This window comes from Macaca fascicularis, chromosome 14, assembly GCF_037993035.2.
Source record: "Macaca fascicularis isolate 582-1 chromosome 14, T2T-MFA8v1.1".
Taxonomy (NCBI): domain Eukaryota; kingdom Metazoa; phylum Chordata; class Mammalia; order Primates; family Cercopithecidae; genus Macaca; species Macaca fascicularis.
Genome location: NC_088388.1, coordinates 73,610,563 through 73,630,194, shown reverse-complemented (window position 1 = coordinate 73,630,194; position 19,632 = coordinate 73,610,563). Strand labels below are relative to the sequence as shown.

Sequence of the window (19,632 nt, the reverse complement as noted above, 5' to 3'; positions counted from 1 at the left end):
CACGCCACTGAACTCCAGCCTGGGCAACAGAGTAAGACTGTCTCAAAAGAATAAAAAATAAAAAAAGAAAGTTTCTTTCTCCTATTCCACAAGTTCTAGTTTTTTTAAAATAATGAATGATAAATTTTGTCAAATGCTATTTTGAGCCATCTATTGCAATGACCATATAGTTTTACTCTCCTTTAGTTTGTTAATATGGTGAATTACATTAGATTCTTAATGTTAAGCCAAACTCCTATTCTTCAAATAACTGCTACTTGGTTGTGATTTTCTAGAAATATACTACTAGATTCAGTCTATGTTTCACCTGAGATTTTAAAAATCTGTGTTCATGCCAGGTGTGGTGATTCACACCTGTAATCCCAGCACTTTGGGAAGCAGAGGCAGGAGGATCGCTTGAGGTCAGAAGTTAAGACTAGCCTGAGCAACACAGTGAGACCCCCATCTCCACAAAAAAATAGAAAAAAAAAGAAATAAAAAGATTAAAAATAATAAAAAAAAATCTCTGTTCATGAGAGTTGCCTGTACTTTTCCTTTTTCATACAGTTCTTGTGTGAATTTGTTATCAAGTTGTAAAAGCCCCCAAAACAAGTCTGGAAACGTTTTATTTATTCCCTGGAACCATCCATCCTTCCATATTTGAGTAATCATCTGTGCCTGGTACTACTTCTTCAATGGACAGTATTTCTTCTTGCTTTTTTTATGGAAAAGTTTCAAATATATTATTAGGGAAACCAGTAAAATGAACTACCACAAGTCATCCAGCTTCAGCCATCAATCATTAGCAATCTTATTTTCTGTCCTCCCCCAATCAATACCTGCTCCCTATCTCCTGGAACAAATTTGAAGTTATTCTGAAGCAAATCCCAGACATCATATCATCTTAGCTATAAACATTTTTAACATCTAAGAGAATGATTATTTTAAAATATATAACCAGAAAACTACTGTCACACTAAAAATGTAAGTCTTTAATTAACCAACAAATATCCAGCTGACATTCAAATTCTCATCAAATGTTTTCATACAGTTTTTTCAAATCAGGACCCAAGTAAGTTCATACACTTAAACTGGTTGTATCTTTTAATCCATGGGTCGCCCCTCTATTGCTTTTTTTCTGTAATTTATTTGTGTAAGAAAGTGGGTCATTTGTCCCTTAGTTTCCCCATGTTCTGCATTTGGTTCATTGTGTCCACATGGTGGTATTACTTAGTGGGCAGATTTTACTCTTTGCTAGTTAGTTACGTTTCTAGTTCTATTTTCTATATATTCTTGAGTCAGCTGTGATGTTATACTTTTCCACAAAACTATTTTATCCAATTTTTCAAATTCATGGGCAGAAAGTTTTCCATATTCTATATTTATAGGTTTTTTAAAATCTTCATTATATCTGTAGTTGTATTCCCTTTTTCATTCCTAACATTTAGGCCTTTTCTTTGATCAATATTGCCAGCGGTTAGGGTTATAGATCTTTTTTTTTTTTTTTTGAGGCAGAGTCTCGCTCTGTCGCCCAGGCTGGAGTGCAGTGGCGCGATCTCGGCTCACTGCAAGCTCCGCCTCCCGGGTTCCCGCCATTCTCCTGCCTCAGCCTCCCAAGTAGCTGGGACTACAGGCGCCGCCACCACGCCCAGCTAATTTTTTTGTATTTTTAGTGGAGACGGGGTTTCATTGTGTTAGCCAGGATGGTCTCGATCTCCTGACCTCGTGATCCGCCCGCCTCGGCCTCCCAAAGTGCTGGGATTACAGGCTTGAGCCACCGCGCCCGGCCGGTTATAGATCTTAATCTTTTCAATGAATTAGATTTTGGCCTTGCTAATTCTTTTGTTTTCTATTCCATTAATTTCTGCTCTTTATTCTTTCCTATCTTCTACTTCTTTTGGGTTTAATCTGCTGTTACTTTTTTAACTTCTTCAGTTGATCCCTTGATTTTGTTCTTTTTTTTTTTTTTTTTTTTTTTTGACATTGCCCAAGCCGGAGTTGTTGCCCAGGCTGGAGTGCAATGGTGCGGTCTCAGCTCACTATAACCTCCATATTCTAGGTTCAAACAATTCTCCTGCCTCAGCCTCCCAAGTAGCTGGGATTACAGGCACCCGCCACCACACTTGGCTAATTTTGTGTATTTTTAGTAGAGACGGGGTTTCACCATGTTGACCAGGCTGGTCTGAAATTCCTGACCTCAGATGATCCACCAGCCTCAGCCTCCCAAAGTGCTGGGATTGCAGGCGTGAGCCACCACGCCCGGCTGGTTTTGTTCTTTACCGACGTTATTTAAATTTTGGATTTTTTCAATTTCCAAACATGAATTGGAGGGGGAATTGGTTATCTTTTCATTATTAATTTCTAATTTTATTATACTACAGTCAGATAAGATGGTTTATGTATCTCTCATATTTGTCAAAACTTCCTTTGTGCCTAAATGAATCTAGGAAAAATTACATAAATGTTGCATATTTGTTTAAAAAGAATGCATGTTCTCTAATCTAGGAGGTGTATGGTTCTATATATGTGTAGTAGGTCAAGCTATATATTGTATTTCTTTTCAGGATTAACCCCATTCGTTTTGAGACAGGATCTCTCTCTGTCACCTAGGTTGGAGTGCAGTGACACGAACACAGCTCATTGCAGCCTCGACCTCCTGGGCTCAAGCAATTCTCCTGCCTCGGCCTCCTGTATTGCTGGGACCACAGGCGCATACCACCACATCTGGCTAACTTGATTTATCATCTGGCTAAATGAGAGACAGGATCTCATTTTTTTGCCCAGGTTGGTCTCAAACTCCCAGACTCAAATGATCCTCCCACCTCGGCCTCCCAAAGTGATGAGATTAGGATGAGCCACCGCGTCCAGTCTACCTGTAAATGTTTAATGTGCATCTGACTTAAAGCCTAAAGTTGATCAATATCTCTATCTTCTTATTGAACTACGTTATGTATAGATAGAATTTTAGAAATCTGTAATGAGAATCACTTTTCTCCCCGCTTACATTTTATCCTTGCCCAGTATTTTAGTTTTGCCTTGGTTTTAGCCCCTACACATCAGTCATAATCATTTTGTTTTATACAGTCAACACTAGCTTAGACTACCTACTGACTTCTTTCTTCACCACAACTTCTTATATCCTATTTTCTCCCCTAAGTTACATTTTTCTTCCTGCACTATATGCTTTAGGTTTATAATAGTACTTTTAGAAAGTGTGGTAAATTCTCTTTTTCCTGTCTGAAAATATTTCTATTTTGCCCTTACTTTTTTTTTTTTTTTTTTTTTTTTTTTTTTGAGATGGAGTTTTGCTCATGGTTGCCCAGGCTGGAGTGCAGTGGTGTGATTTCAGCTCACCGCGTCCTGGGTTCAAGCAATTCTCCTGCCTCAGCCTCCCAGTGATTACAGGCATGCGCCACCACGCCCGGCTAATTTTTTGTATTTAGTAGAGACAGGGTTTCAACATGTCAGGCTGGTCTTGAACTCCTGACCTGAGGCGATCCGCCCACCTCAGCCTCCCAAAGTGCTGGGACTACAGGCGTGCGCTACCGCGCCCAGCGCCCTTACTCTTTTAACTTACCTGAATATGAAATTCAGATCTCTCTCAAGGCTGAATATATTACTCAATTTTCTTCTGGTCTCTCTTATAGCTTAAAAGATATATGCTCTCAGTCTGATTACTGCTCCTTTGTCTTTTCTTTTTAGTTATACTTAATAGTCTTTCGTGTTCTGAAGTTTCACTGCAATGTGTTTAGTTGTGGGGTTTTGTTGCTGCTTTTCTGTTGTTAATTCTTACAGGTGCAGTGGCTCACGCCTTTAAAGTCAACACTTTGGGAGGCCAAGGTGGGAGGATCGCTTGAGCCTGGGAGGTCAAGGCTGCAGCAAGCTATGACCACACCACTGTACTCACGCCTGAGCTACAGAGCAAGACCTTGTCTCAAAACAAAAAAAAAAACCTCTTGCTAGGGCCTCATGAGACTCGAACCTAAGGATTCAGGACTTTTTACTAATTCTAAAAAATTATCAAATCATCTTCTCTTCAAATTCCACACCTCCTCCACATTTTTTTTTTCCTCCTGGAAGTACTATTACATGTTGGATCTTCTTGATTTGTTCTTCTCATTTTTCTTCACCTTCTTTCAAATTTTCCTTTATTTATTTGTATTCTTGAGAATTTCCTCATGTCTATGTCCCACCTTACTAATCTCTCTTCATCTGTGTAAACTATTGTTTCACTTATTTATGAGATTTTTAACCTCAATGACTATATTTTTCACTATGTTTCATTCTTTTTCAAATGTGCCTGTTTCATAATGCTTTATTCATTTCTTGGGATGTCAATTCTTTAAAGTCTTTAGCCACTTAAAATATGCTAATTTAAATTATCTCTCAAATTGTCACTCTCTTATCCCAGTTCTTGGAGCTATAATCCTCCTGCTTGCTCCTTCTGCTGACTCTCATTTGTGGTACAAAGCCATTTCCTCATGTGTCGTCATTTTTAATCGTAAGTTCATCTTCAGTTGGGCTTATTTCTTCTGTAGGAATCCCTTGTGGTCTAAGGTATGGATGTACCTCTCAAAGTCTTGTTTTTCCTGTCTCCAGGTGACCCAGATGGATGTATCACTAGCTTGAAGTCTGTTTTTATATTAATTTCTGAGCCATATAATATAAACCCAGTTCCCAAATGTAAGCAAAGTATATATCTTGTGCTTCAATTTCCCAGGCAAACTTTTTTCATTTTCTCTTTTCATAGAGCTCAAGCAAATCAAGACAAGATTTCTTGCCGTCTCCTTGTGTAATAGGGAAGATTATTTTTCTAGCCCACCCTTTCACCTAGAGTGCAGCACATAAAAAATCTCAGCTTTATGCAGAAATTTTCATTCTGGTTCCTTTTTGCATATGGTTAAAACTCAACCTGCTAGGAAGAGGACACCTGAAATAACCCTTCTCCACACTCCTCACTCTGCTCCAGGGCAATATAGCACAGGGTCAAGGGCTTACAGTTTTGGTTTGTAGATCCATTTTTGTTTTTGGAAACTGGAGATTTTCCTATCTTTCCTATATATGCAAGAATGCATTTAAAAGAACTGTCATTCTTTATTATGCAGCTTTTCTGCGTATTTGTGTCAGGAGTTTTAGCCATCTTGCTAAAAAGAGAATTTGGGCTCTCCAATCCATTTGCTACAACACTTCCATGGGAGTGATCTCTCTAAAGTTCAAAGATGAATTCCTCTTTGAAACTCCTCAGTCTATCCTCATTCCTTAGCATTGCACTCAAAGTCCACTATTATTCAGCAACTGCCCATTTCTGCAGTCCCACGTGCTTCCACTCTCCCATATGCACTCTATATTCTAACCACTTCTGCTTACAATCCCCAGAACGCTCCTTGTTTCATGCTCCTATGCCTTTAAATGTACTGATTTCCCTCTCTCATCTTTATTCTGATGTCATCCACCTAATGAATACTCATGGTCAAATGTCTGGCATTTACTGAAGCCATTCCTGACCCATCCAAACTAGATTATCTTCTTTGTGAAAATACCTTACATTTGTTGAGCGAGCTCTTTATATGCTAAGCATTGTAATAATTCATTTAGTCTTTAACAACAACCTTATGATTTTAATACTATTACTATTCCCATTTTCCAAATGAAGAAACTAAGACAGAGATTGTTCAATAACATACAGCTATAAATAGCAAAGCTAGAATTTGCACCCAGGTAGTCTGTCTCCAGATTTTCCTTTATTAGCCTGCTCTATTAATATATACTATATTGCCTTCTACAATTATATCTTGCATAACAGCTGTTATAATACTTATCATACCACATTTCAGTTGCATATTTACATCCCAATCTTCCCAACTACACTTTGGGACAGAACCATGCTTTACCTCCTCTATTTGCAGCTCCAGTGCCTAGGCCTAGCACACAGAAGACCCTGAAATGGTTACTAAATGAATGAATGACTGAAGTTAATGCCACAGCCAATGCTTTAGTCCAGGCCCTCTTCATCACTTGCCTAAACTACTAAAACAGTCCCTTAACGACTTCCGGCCTCCAGTTTCTACTCACATCTTTCCTCTTCCAACCAATATATATTGTCTTTCTAAAGCACATTATGATGTCATTCCACCACTTAAAAATCTTGAAGAGTTTTATAGGATAAAGTCCAAAATTATTTTACCCTAATACACAATGGACTTCATGATCTAACTTTTTCAGTCTCTTCTCTACTTCCCCACTCCAGTCCACACTCCACCTATATTTAGCTTTTTGCCAATGCCTGAACATCCCAAGCACCTTCAAGCCTTTCTACATGCAGGCTCTTCTACCTGGAATGGACATCCCCTCCTTTCTCATCTGGTGAATAACAAATATCTCCTAAATTCCTGCTGTTCAATCTTGAATTCTGTAAGTTGGAGCTATTCTTCAATAGTAATAATGTTTAGTTGGTAAAGTTGCATGTAACCTCAAGAGCTTTAAAAAACATCTTAGCACAGGGCAAATGTTTCCTGCACTGGTATAACACATAAGGATACTCTCAAATTCTCGGATATGTGTCATTAAGGATAAAGAAATGAGTCATTTTACATATTTTAAACAAATCCTTACAGACTAGGGAATTCCTGTCCTCTTGCACTACAATCACATGGTTTCATTATTCATTAGTCCTAAATGTAATTTAGGCTGCACACATAGCAAACATTGTCTGTCAACTGAGTAATAAACCAGAACTACTTGCTTTTCACAGAAAGGGGAAATTGTTTAAATGCAGAAATGTTAACCCTAAGTCAACAGGGAAGTTGAGATGGGATGAGAAGGGATAAGTGAGGCACTATCCAATTGTTTTTTATCGATTCAATTTTCATGTTTTGTTTTGTTTTTCAGAGAGAGTCTCGCTCTGTCGCCCAGGCTGGAGTGCAGTGGCGCAATCTCAGCTCACTGCAACCTCCGCATCCCTGCCTCAGCCTCCCCAGTAGCTGGGACTATAAGCATGCACCACCACGCCTGGCTAATTTTTGTATTTTTAGCATAGACGGGGTTTCCCCATGTTGGCCAGGCTGGTCTCAAACCCCTGGCCACAAGTGACCCACCCACCTCTGCCTCCCAAAGTGCTGGGATTACAGATGTGAGCCACCACGCCTGGCCTATCTATTCAATTTCTGAAAAGCACTTTCAACACCACGAAGAGAAAAAAATTTAAACTGCCAATTTAAAAGATTCACCAGCCTTTGTCTAGCTTTTCTTCAGTCATTACCCACAGCAGAAGAAAAAGAATCCAAAAAAGTAAAAAGGTCTTGGTTTCAAATTCAAAAGCAGTATGATTTGGAATAATCATACTTGATTTTAAACAGACTAAATGAATTCTTAAAATCCATTAATCATTTTTAAATGAAACTTAAGTGTGGCTGCGATGTACAGTTCAAAATCTACCTATGTAAGCCTGTATGTATGTTTTTTAAATCAACAGATAAGAAATGTCTCTAAATTTAAAATATAAGCTCCATGAGAGAGAGATGTTTAATATTTCATTCACTAATGTTTCCCAAAGACCTGGCACAGAGTAGGCACTTATTACACAATTCCTGAATATTGCTCAAAATGGTCCAAATATTTAATATGTCAATATATACAATGAGTTGTAGATCCTCAAATAATATGAAGTTGAAGTCTGAGTTCATTTTGAAATGATCATTGATGTAGCCCTTACACACACAGTTTCACAAATCAACAAGAACTGATACTATATCCAAAAGCAAACTGTCAATGCATAGAAGAATTAAATAAAACACATACACAGGGGTCATTAAGGTTCTGAACCTTAAAGTTTGCCAAAAAGGCTGGCAAAGAACAAAAATGTCACAAGCGCAACCAAAATTTTCAACAAAGCACAAACTCTTTACACTTTTTCCAGACAAAGCAATTCCTAAAAGGCACTGGACTTCAACAAAAGAAAAAAAAAAAATTAAGAACTTCACTGAAATACCAGTGCATTTACTACAAAATTTCATTTCCAGCAGGCCTGACATTTCCTTTATCAATTGATCCAACTATGTGATGAGAGTACAACTAAGCAATATTATCTCCGAATATTACTAAAATTGCTATTAGGCTGGTACAAAAATAATTTTGGTTTTTGCCATTGAAAGTCATGGCAAAAACCATAATTAGTTTTGTGCCAACCTAGTAATTCTGTTGCTGTTTCCACTCATAAAAGTACATTGTAAATATTTATAAAACTGGTATTATTAGTTTTCTTTATTAAAGCTATTATGAACATTTCACTGTGAACTAGGCTGTTTCTGTTGACCCTTTTTTTAATCTACTACTAACTCATGTAAACCCTTACTCTCTTATCTGTTCTGGGCCTCAGTTTTCTGTTCTGTAGAATGAGAGATGTAGATTAAAACAATGGTTCAGATTCTGGTGAAAGCTACTGGTGACTTCTCCATAAAAATGCACATATGCATTTACATAATTATTTATAAACCATTATTTATAATAGCAAAAGACAGGAAACAACCAAATGTCCACCAATAGGTGGTTAAGTAAATTATGCTATATCCATTCAGTAAAATTCCATACAACCTACTGCTATGGACTTTGATGATGTACTGTTAAACCAAAAAAAAAAAAAAGGTTAACAGAACAGTGTGTATAATATACAACCTTTTGTATAAAAATGGCAAAAAATAACTGTACTTGAATTTTCATGTAGATCCATAAACTGTGGAAGAACAAACAAGAATCTTTTTTTTTTTTCTGAGACAGAGCCTTGCTCTGCCACCAGGCTGGAGTGCAGTGGCTTGATGTCAGCTCATTGCAGTCTCTGCCTCCCAGGTTCAAGCGATTCTCCTACCTCAGCCTCCCCAGTAGCTGGAAGTACAGGCGTGCACCACCGCAACTGGCTAATGTTTGTATTTTTAGTAGAGAGAGGGTTTCACCATGTTAGCCAGACTGGTCTTGAACTCCTGACCTCAACTGATCCGCCCGCCTTAGCCTCCCAAAGTGCTAGATTTACAGGCATGAGCCACCATGCCCAGCCGAAGAATCTTTGATGGGAGTGAGAAATAAGGGCGTAAGAGAGAACTTTTTTTTTTTTTTTTTTTTAGCGGCGTATCCCTCTGTCACCAGGCTGGAGTGCAGTGGCGAGATCTCAGCTCACTACAACCTCCGCCTCTCGGGTTCAAGAGATTCTCCTGCCACAGCCTCCGAAGTAGCTGGGACTACAGGCACGCGCCACCATGCCCAGCTAATTTTTGTATTTTTAGTAGAGACGGGGTTTCACCATGTTGGCCAGACTGGTCTCGATCTCTTGACCTTGTGATCCACCCACCTCAGCCTCCAAAAGTGCTGGGATTACAGGCCTGAGCCACCGCACCTGGCCAAAGGGAATCTTTTCATTGTATACTTTGTTACATTTTTGTTTGAATCCTGTGAATGCACTGCCTATTAAAATTTTTAATTTAAAAATACTGTATATAACTTCAAGAGGATCAGACAACACACTGAAGCTAAAAGATACTTCCTAAGCCTTTTGGCAATATTTTTGTATTCTAAAATTCTTCCACTGAATAAGCATATAACTGTATACACGAAACAATCCAAGAAGAAGAACATTTAAGAAAAACATTTTTCATTTTGGTCCTCAATAAACATATAAAGTAATTGATGAATACTAAGTGACTCAATAGATTCTAATTTGAAATCTCATTTTAGATAATTTCCCTTAATCACTGATAAATTTTATGACAAAAACTTTTTCAAGGGAAAAAGTTTGCACAAATCATCAAGCCAAACTCCCTCTCATGGTTCAAATTCAGAACTGGTATTTCACAACGGTCTCCAAGCTTAGAAATCAAAACGAAAATTTCTGGGCCGGCCGTGGTGGCTCACACTTGTAATTCCACCACTTTGGGAGGCTGAGACGGCCGGATCACAAGGTCAGGAGATGGAGACCATCCCGGCCAACACGGTGAAACCCCGTCTCTACTAAAAATACAAAAAATGAGCTGAGCATGATGGCAGGCGCCTGTCGTCCCAGCTACTCGGGAGGCTGAGGCAGGAGAATGGCATGAACCGGGAAGGCGGAGCTTGCAGTCAGCAGAGATCGTGCCACTGCACTCCAGCCTGGACGACAGAGCAAGGCTCTGTCTCGAAAAAAAAAAAAGAAAAATTCTATCCTACATGGACATATAATCACTGGTACTAATAGGGAGACCAGAGAAATACTGTCTTATCTTGTGACCATAACCTCAGAATTTAAAGCAAATTAAGTAGCATATGAAACCATCACACCACATCCACAAAAATAAGGACATCTGGGGAAGGTTTTATCCCTGATTTGAGCAGGAATAGGATAGAATTGGGTTTCCATCCTTACGCAAGTTACTCAACCTCTCTGGACCTCAGTTTCATCTATAAAATGGAAATAAAAGTACTTATCTCATAGGAATGTTGTGAAGCTTAAAAGGAATAATGAGGGCTGAGCACGGTGGCTCACGCCTGTAATCCCAACACTTTGGGAGGCAGAGGTGAGCAGATCACTTGAGGCCAGGGGTTCGAGACCAGTCTAGCCAACATGGCGAAACCCCGTCTCTACTAAAATTACAAAAATTAGCAGGGCGTGGTGGTGCGTGCCTGTGGTCCCAGCTACACAGCGTAGGTAGGAGAATCGCTTGAACCTGGGAGACAGAGGTGGCAGTGAGCTGAGAGATTGCGCCACTGCACTCCAGCCTGGGCGACAGAGTGAGACTTGGTCTCAAAAAAAAAAAAAAAAAAAAAAAATTGGGAGGCCAAGGTGGGCAGATCACAAGGTCAGGAGTTCGAGACCAGCCTGGCCAACATAGTGAAACCTCATCTCTACTAAAAATACAAAAAAAAAAAAAAAAAAAAAATAGCCCAGCGTGGTGGTAGGCACCTGTAATCCCAGCTACTCGGGAGGCTGAGGCAGAAGAATCACTTGAACCCGGGGTGGGGGAGGGGGCAGGGGCTGCAGTGAGCTGAGATGGCACCACTGCACTCCAACCCGGGCCACAGTGCGAGACTCCGTCTCAAAAAAAAAAAAAAAAAAAAAAAAAGGAGTGACAAGGAACATAGAAAGTAAGATGCAGGTCCCCCTCAATCCCAGGAATAAAATAGCCCGATATCCTAGGATAGTGACAGGTGTCTCTGGAGGCTTGAATCAAAGCAGAGTGCATTCTAGAACCTGTGGTTTCTAGACGCTGCACTTGTATACACAAGCAATGCCTCTCTTTCCCTGCCGAAAATAACACATGGTAGAATTCCCAAAACAGAAGGTGCAAATATCTGGCCTCTCCTGGTTTATGTTTCTTGAAAATCTCATTCAAGATATCTCATTTTTTATCAAACAATCTCATTTTTTATCAAACAGAGCTGTAGATGTTGACTGGGTGTGTCCCCAAAAGGATCCTAAGTTATAACACAGTCTTGTTTTATTTTATGCAGGGCACTTTTCTATCTAAAAGCTCAGAACCGAGCTGCTGGTGTTAATGGAAAGAAGTTCAAGGCAAGAGTCCTACAACAGACTTTTAATTGCCAGCAAGCCAGTAGGAAACCCACACTGCCAAGGAGATCGAAGCAGCCCCTGCCAACCCAATCTTTGTTTCCAAAACTTTTAAACCCAAGCCAGTTTTGTTGGGCACTACTGGACTTAGTAGTAGTAGTATTACCAATATAAACGGCAGTCACTTACTCGTCCTCACTATGTGCCAAGTTGTGTGCTAAGCATGCATTTTCCAAGATGTATGAAAACAACTGCACATGTGTGCTCCCAACCCCCTCTGCTCTCGAGTCTGAAAAGCTCCCTTCACATCCTCAAATTCAACCTGTCCCCTAAACTCCGGATTCTCCACACCCTTCACTGACCCATTCAAGGCCAGGAGCCACATCTCTCCAAGCAATATGACCCCCAAACTCTTCATGCAACATTAAACGAAGCACTTCTCTGATCCAAGGCCCCTCCCACTCCCACACACCAATTCCAACCTGCCCCTAACTTGTTCCAACAATTCTGTTTCCCTCCAAACTTCGGACTTACGTAAGGTGCCGGGAGCCCTCACCGCCCCTCCGCATGCAACGTGCCCGTCCTTAACTCTGAAGTTCAAAATTCACAAACACACTGCACCTGGGCAGAGCCCGGGTTCCAATCCCACGAGAACTCTCCACACCCGCCCGAGTAGGGCCCGGGACTCTCCACCCCCTAACCAGGCCAGGCCGGGGCGCGCTCGGCCTCGCTCCAGACCCCAAGGGGAAGTGGGGAAGCTCCACCTGGCTCCGCAGGCGCGGCACGCGGCTCTTGGTCTGGCCTGGGCCCCACGGCAGCCGCGCCCCCGTCCCGGCGCTGGCGGCAGCGCTCGGGTTGGCTGCGGCGGGCGCGCTCGCCCAGCGCCTCTGCGTCGGCCTGGCCGTCGTCGCGGGCCCGACGGCGGGCCCAGCCTGGGCCGCGGGCGCGGCAGCGAGGGCAACCCGGGTCCGCCGCGTCAGCGGCGCGTTGGGAGCAGCCTCGGCACAGCGAATCGCCGCACGGCAGGGCCGCCGCTTCCCCCGGGGGCTCTAGGCACCCGGCGCAGCCCGATTCCTCCGGCCGCGGCGGCAGCGGCGGCTGCAGCAACGGCGGCGACAACACCAACAGCGAAGGTCCAGAAGCCGGGCCTGGGGCTCCAGTCTTAGCTGCCGCCATCTCGTCACAGCGGCCCCGCCGGCCCCGCCGACTCAGAGCGGCCGCTGCCGCCGCGGAAGAGGCCCGAGTACTCGGACCTGCAGCCGCCATCTTGTTTCCCGTTTGAAGGGAGAGTCGGTTGCGAGGGAGAAGAGTGGCGGGCGGGGCATTGCGCGGTGGGCAGCGCTATCTACATATTCATGAGGGGCGAGGCTTCCGCGAGCCCAAAGAGAGTTCTCCCCAGACCTGATTGGCCACAGGGGATACTTCATTAATATTTATTATTCTTTATATATCCGGTCATCAGCCGCACTCTCAAAAAGTCCTTGCAGTTTCCTTTTACTGAACTGAAAGAGGTGGGAACTGAGGGGCTTTATTGGCTATTCTGAACGATGTTAAACTTTGGTTTACTTATCCTGTAATGCCTTGATAACTGAGGAGAATGTCAGTTACTCAGAAACCTGCCTTAGTGTTCATTTGATGTGAGGGCCTGAGCTCTCTCCTAAGGATGGAGGTAGCTTTGCGACTGAAACCAGGGCCACCGTGGTAGCTGCCAAAAGGAGCAGCCTCTTGTCAGTGCTACCTCCTCATCCTCTCTCTCCATGTCCCTTCCTGAAACTGTGCCCCTTGGCTGGTAAAACCACACTTTCCTGTTTTTTTCCGAGCCCCTTGGCTCCTTCTCAGTCTCCCGTGTTTGGGGCTTCCATGTGGGTGTACCTCTAGGCTCAGGTCTCAGTCCCCTTCTCAGTCTGCGTGCTGCCCTGGTCCACATTTTCTTCCCTCAGGAGCTCCAAGATTGCTGTCTGCAGCCCAGGCCTCCTGAGTCCAGCCCTCCATATTCAACTGCCTGATGGAAACATCCTCTTAGATCCCTGCATCCCTCATGTACAAAACTAATGTCACTGTCTCCCATCCTCTCTTCAAAACTGCTCTTCTTCTTTCCTTCATTCTGTTAAAGGTCCCATCCTCCCAGGTACTCAAGCTCCAAACCTAGCCATCTTGAACTTCTCCCTTATCTCCACAAACCATCAGTTATTTAGTCCTGTCAATTCCGCTATCAAAATGACTGTTTCCCTACCTCTTCATCCCATTCCCATTGCCCAATTCAGGTCTAATCATCTCTCACCTAGATTACTGCAGTAGCTGCCAAAGATTGATTGTCTCCCCTCTCTCAACCTCTCTTCTAATCCATCCTCCACACTCTTCGAGTTGCTCCCTAAAGGCCAACTCTGACTATATTACTCCTGCTTGAGCTAGGAAGAGGTGCTTGGACTTTGATGCTAGCGCTCTTTCTGGATGCAGAGGTTACAGGAGAAAGAATGACCCCTCTCTAATGGAAAGGTGGTTCTGCTGCAGTAGTTCTCCCATTCTTTGCTTTCTTTGCCCTAGGATAGATTTGGAGCAGGAAAGCATTAAATAAATGACATTTCCTGGTGGAAATCTTTATAGGATAACACGAGTTTTGTAAAGAGAGAAAAGTAAAAAAGCAACATAGGCTGGGGGCGGCGGCTCATGCCTGCACTTTGGGAGGATGAGGCAGGCAGATTGCTTGAGCTCAGGAGTTAAAGACCAGCCTGGGCAACATGATGAAACTTCATCTCTACAAAAAATACAGAAATTAGCTGGGTATGGTGGCACTCACCTGTACTTGGGAGGCTGAGGCAGGAGGATCACTGGAGTCTGTGAGGTTAAGGCTGCAGTGAACCATGATGGCACCACTGCATTCCAGCCTGGACGACAGAACAAGACATTGTCTCAAAAAAAAAAAAAAAAAAAAAAAAAAACGTAATATAAGTATAACAGAAGGCATCAGAAGCCCTGGGTTTTGATGAGATTGTACAGAGCTAGTGGTAAACCAATCCAGTGCTGAATGATTGGTTAACTCAGAGAGCAGGGGGGAAAAAAAAGAGAGAGAGAGATGTATTCCCAAGATAAGAATCAGATGGCCAAACGACAGTCAAGAGTTGAAGAAAGGCCAATGAGTGATTGAAACAAAGACCTGTTTGCACAGAGGCCCAGACAGAATCCTGCCAGACACAGAAGTATGGCCTTGGCTGGGCTATCCTTTATCCATGGGTCCTCCCGACTTCCATCCCAACCTGAGGTTCTTGAAGACATTTTTCCCGGATTCTGACAAAGGAGATCTGTGATCCAGAGATCAAGCCAACCATCATTAGAAATGGGGCTGTTTGTGCAGGCTGTTCACTCTCGATGGCTTGGATCTTTTAATCTGCTTCCTGTCGGAGGAACTGAGCCACAGAAACATAGCATGCTTTCTTGGATACAAATAAATATAGAAAATTTCCCTTAGCAGAGGGAAAAAGCAAGAGGTCTGAGTAAAACTGGACCAGAAGCCAGGAGATCTGGGCGAGCTCGCCCAGCATCTCTGCATTGGCCTGGCAGTCGTCACGGGCCTGACGGCGGGCTCAGCCCAACCCTTGCCCGCTGCGTCAGCGGGAGTTGAGCGCAGCCTCTGCACAGCGAGTGGCCGCACCCGGCAAAGCTGTATTTCAAACAGCTAACTTCCCTCTGGGCCTCAATCTTTTAAACAAGAGTGTTGAAGGCCAGGCGCGGTGGGACACGCCTGTAATCCCAGCAGTTTGGGAGGCTTGAGGTGGGCGGATCACGAGGTCAGGAGATCAAAGACCATCCTGGTTAACACGGTGAAACCCTGTCTCTACTAAAAATACAAAAAATTAGCCGGTCACGGTGGCAGGTGTCCGTAGTCCCAGCTACTCGGGAGGCTGAGGCAAGAGAATGGCGTGAACCCGGGAGGTGGAGCTTGCAGTGAGCTGAGATCGCGCCACTGCACTCCAGCCTGGGCGACAGGGCGAGACGCCGTCTCAAAAAAGAAAAAAAAAAAAAACACAAGAGTATTGAAATTCATCAGTTCTCAACCTGGGACGCACCTCAGAAACCTGTATATATCAAAGTCCCACCTTAGATCTAGTGAACCCAGAAACCCAGGTGGGGGATACCAGGATGTGAATTTTTTTTTTTTTTTAGTGCCATAGGAATTGTAATGAATACTCCTAGGTAAGACCACTACAGTAGATAAATTCAAAGGACCGTTCCAGCACTAACACTGTAGAAGTCCAACTTCTGATTTCCAGCCTCTTCTCTCCTCTATGCAGTTGCTGAGTAAACTTAGTAAAAGCAATAGTGGTGACACAGAGCAAGGCACACCTAAGAAATCTGGAGAGTCACTCACTATGTGAGAAGCTAATGGCAATGAGGATGATTCTAAGGTTTCAAGCCTAGCAGCCTGGGATTGTGATGAAAATTGACAACTGACAAAAACGCATCCAACCCTCCTTTTCTTTTCTTTTTTTTTTCTTTCTTTTTTTTTTCTTGGTTTTTTTTGTTTGTTTGTTTGTTTGTTTGTTTGTTTGTTTTTGAGACAGGGTCTCACTCTTTTGCCCAGGCTAGAGGGCAGTGATGCAATCTGCAATCACGACTCACTGCAACCTCTACCTCCCAGGCTCAAGCAATCCTCCCACCTCAGCCTCCTGAGTAGCTGGGACTACAGGCACATGACACCACACCCTGGCAACTTCCATATTTTTTATAGAGACGGAATTTCACCATGTTGCTCAGGCTGGTCTTGAACTCCTAACCCCAAGCAATCTGCCTGCCTCGGCCTCTCAAAGTGCTGGGATTACAGGCATGAGCCACCATGCCTGGCCCAAACCTCCTTTCTATTTGGGGAATTCCCCATTCTGTATAGTATTGATGAGGTTAGGGAAGCTGAAGCTGAAGGGATATTCTTCTCCCTGCCCCCTAACAGCTAGAACATGACACATGACACGTGACACAGGCTCAGCCACCTGGCCACTCTTCTCTGAGGTTGGCATCTTCAGCAAGTGACATGAAAACATACAGACAATTTTAGAATTATTCATAGCAACAGAGACGGTAGGTATCCAACAGCAGTGGGGCCCTGGTGGGGGCTGAGGGGGGTGGCCCTGCAATGGTGAGGGTGGCCATGCCAGGCTGTACCTGAGGCACGGACTTGGCTGTGGTTCCCGTTGCCGAGCCTGCCTAGGTTACAGCCCATTTTCCATATCTGACACTGCAGTTTTTCTGTCAACTCGTTGTATCCTTTCAGTAAATTTCATTTTTTCTTAAATGACTCACAATCTCTGTTGTTTACATCAAAGTACTCTAACTGAGACATTAGCTTGTTGTTTTTGAAGTGTCACCTAAAAATGGTTGTCAAGGGTGCTTGGTAGATTATAAAATGATACAAGAAGCTTAAGCCAACAGCCTAGAATAGAACGAGCCCAAATAGCTTTTCTCTAAGGCCCCACCTGCACCACAGACCACCATGGGAAGAAGGACTCATAGACTCCCTTTAATGTACGATGCCAACTGGAACAAATGGCAGTGCAGCCACAGGTACCAATGCTTCCCCTCCAGCTGCTTTCTGAGGATTGTATTGCTGTCAGAATTCCCTACCATCCTTCTCATAGCACCTCTACCCAGATAGCTCTGCATGGTTCCACCACCACCACTAACCCTTTCTCACTCCTCATTAACATCACTACAAACCTTCCCTCTTCCCTCCAGCTGATGGCTCCAGCTTCTCCTTGCTGGACTGAAAGACTCAGATATGAGCAAGACCATTCAGCCTAGTTCCAGGTGGAGACAAAGCTGTTTCTTCCTGCAGCCCAAGACCCCTTCCTCCAGCTTAAGTGCTGCTGGGTCCATCCTGAGACCTCACACGTCTAAGAAGGAGAAGGCTCAGCCCCTCAGACCACACCAGTGCCATCTCTCCTTTAGCCTCCTCATCTCTTTGGATGGCACCTTCTTCCTGTACTCTTCCTCCCTCAAGTCAGATCTCCCCTGAGATTTGGCCCCTTCCATTTTGCTTTAAAGATTCTTGCTACCTTCTTACTTTTATTCATCTTCAGTTCCTTCCCTTTTGTTTCAGAGGAAGAGGTAATTCTTTTTGCAAATCTAATCCCTCCATCTGTGTTTGTCATGTCATCTGCCCAGTCTCCTCCAGACTCTTTCCAAACACTCTACAAATACAAGTAAGACTTGGTCCTTGCCCCCTCAAAGTCAAAACCTAACAGAGAGGCAAAAGTCGAAAAAATACAGCAGAAAACAGAAGAGTTATAGAAGAATTGCAAGGGCTACGACAGACATAAACAGAGTGCCATGGAAGCAGAGGGCAAAGGTGAGCAGAAATTGGGGCGATTTCACAGAAGAGGGGACATTTGAGCTCCTTTTTGAAGACTGAGGGAAGGGAGTTCACAACATGGATACAAGGGAAAACAGAGAGAAAATAAGAGCCAAGGCACAGAGGCATAAAAGTTTGGGACCTGTGTGGGACTGATAAAGAATTTGATGTGGCTAGAACATCAGGTTAGAGATGAGGCTAGAAAATCAGAGAAGAAAAGAAACTAGAATTTATTGAGCAACTACCATGTGCCAAGTGCCATGCTAAGCAACCATATACCTCTCATTTAAACCTTAAGTGATTGAAAGATTTAATATTTGGCCCAAGGGATTGGTACATACGGATTTGTGTTTTTGTTTCTTGGGGGTTTTTTTTGTTTTGTTTTGTTTTTGTTTTTGTTTTTTTGTTTTTGAGATGGAGTCTTGCTCTGTTACCCAGGCTAGAATGCAATGGCACAATCTTGGTTCACTGCAACTTCCACCTCCCGGGCTCAAACAGTTCTCCTGCCTCAGCCTCCTGAGTAGCTGGGACTACAGGCATGCACCACCACGCCTGGCTAAATTTTTTTTTTTTTTTTGGTATTTTTGTAGAGACGGGGTTTTACCATGTTAGCCAGCCTGGTCTCAAACTCCTGACCTCAAGTGATCCACTCTCCTTGGCCTCCCAAGTGCTGGGATTACAGGTGTGTAATCTGTAATTACAGGTGTGTGATCTGTAATCCATGCCTAGCCTGGATTTGTGTTCTGTAAGGATAAATATCGATTCTATTATTATCAGTGAATAATAAAAAGAATCTAAGCAGGCTTCATCCCACCCCCAGAGTTGAGATATTACTGGAGAAAATATGGTGCAGCTAATGTTCATTCATTCATTTGTTCATTCAACAAATATCTATTGAGTACCTACTATGTGGCAGGATTATGTAAGTGCTAAGAATTCAGCAGTGAACATGGAAGACAAAGTCTGGATGCTGGCCAGTTTGAGCAGGAACAGCATTAGGTACAGTGTTTGACACATTCCAGCTGCTGTGGAATGAATCAATGTTATCGCCTTAGTTACACTTTCATGTTTAGTGAGTTTCAAAGTACTCATTGTCAGAAAAAAAATTCTAATTAACAAACAAGCACATCGATGGGGCAAAATAGTTCTTTAATTTCTTTACATTTTCCCTCCAGATGCCTATAAATCCACTTAGAATTGGCAACTAGTCTAACTCCTCTCTGCACCTCCCTCTCCTCACCTCAGTCTTTCTTCCTCTTTTCCCTGCACTCAGGGCCCCTATTCTTCTTCCTCTAGACTCTGACCCCAAGTTCCAAGCAACCAATTAGTTTCCTCTTTGATTTAGTTGTATTTATTTATTTATTTATTTATTTAAGACGAAGTCTAGCTCTGTCACCCAGGCTGGAGTGTAGTGGCGTGATCTTGGATCACTGCAACCTCCACCTCCTGGATTCAAGCGATTCTTCTGCCTCAGCCTCCTGAGTAGCTGGAACTACAGGCATGCACCACCATGCCCAGCTAATTTTTTGTATTTTTAGTAGACACGGGGTTTCACCACATTGACCAGGCTGGTCTTGAACTCCTGACCTTGTGATCTGCCCGCCTTGGCCTCCCAAAGTGCTGGGATTACAGGCATGAGCCACCGTGCCTGGCTGTTTTTTAAATTTTAATTGACAAATAGAAATTGTATATATTTATAGTGTAGAGTTGTTCTTTTTGTTTTACAAGAGGATAGAGGTGGCTTTAAGAAATCCTTTAGGTTCAAGATATAGAGAATAAGAGAGGA

The 19,632-nt window shown here is 43.1% G+C and overlaps 1 protein-coding gene across 1 annotated transcript in view; it reads right to left on the bottom strand.

Moving 5' to 3' along the window:
• RNF169 (ring finger protein 169) overlaps window positions 1-12,786 on the bottom strand; it is a 97,322-nt gene extending 84,536 nt beyond the window's left edge. The window contains exon 1 of the mRNA XM_045371314.3: window positions 12,271-12,786. Within this exon, the coding sequence (XP_045227249.2) occupies window positions 12,271-12,772 (502 nt within the window). The 5' untranslated portion in view covers window positions 12,773-12,786. The remainder of the gene's footprint in view (window positions 1-12,270) is intronic.
• Window positions 12,787-19,632: the final 6,846 nt, after the last annotated feature.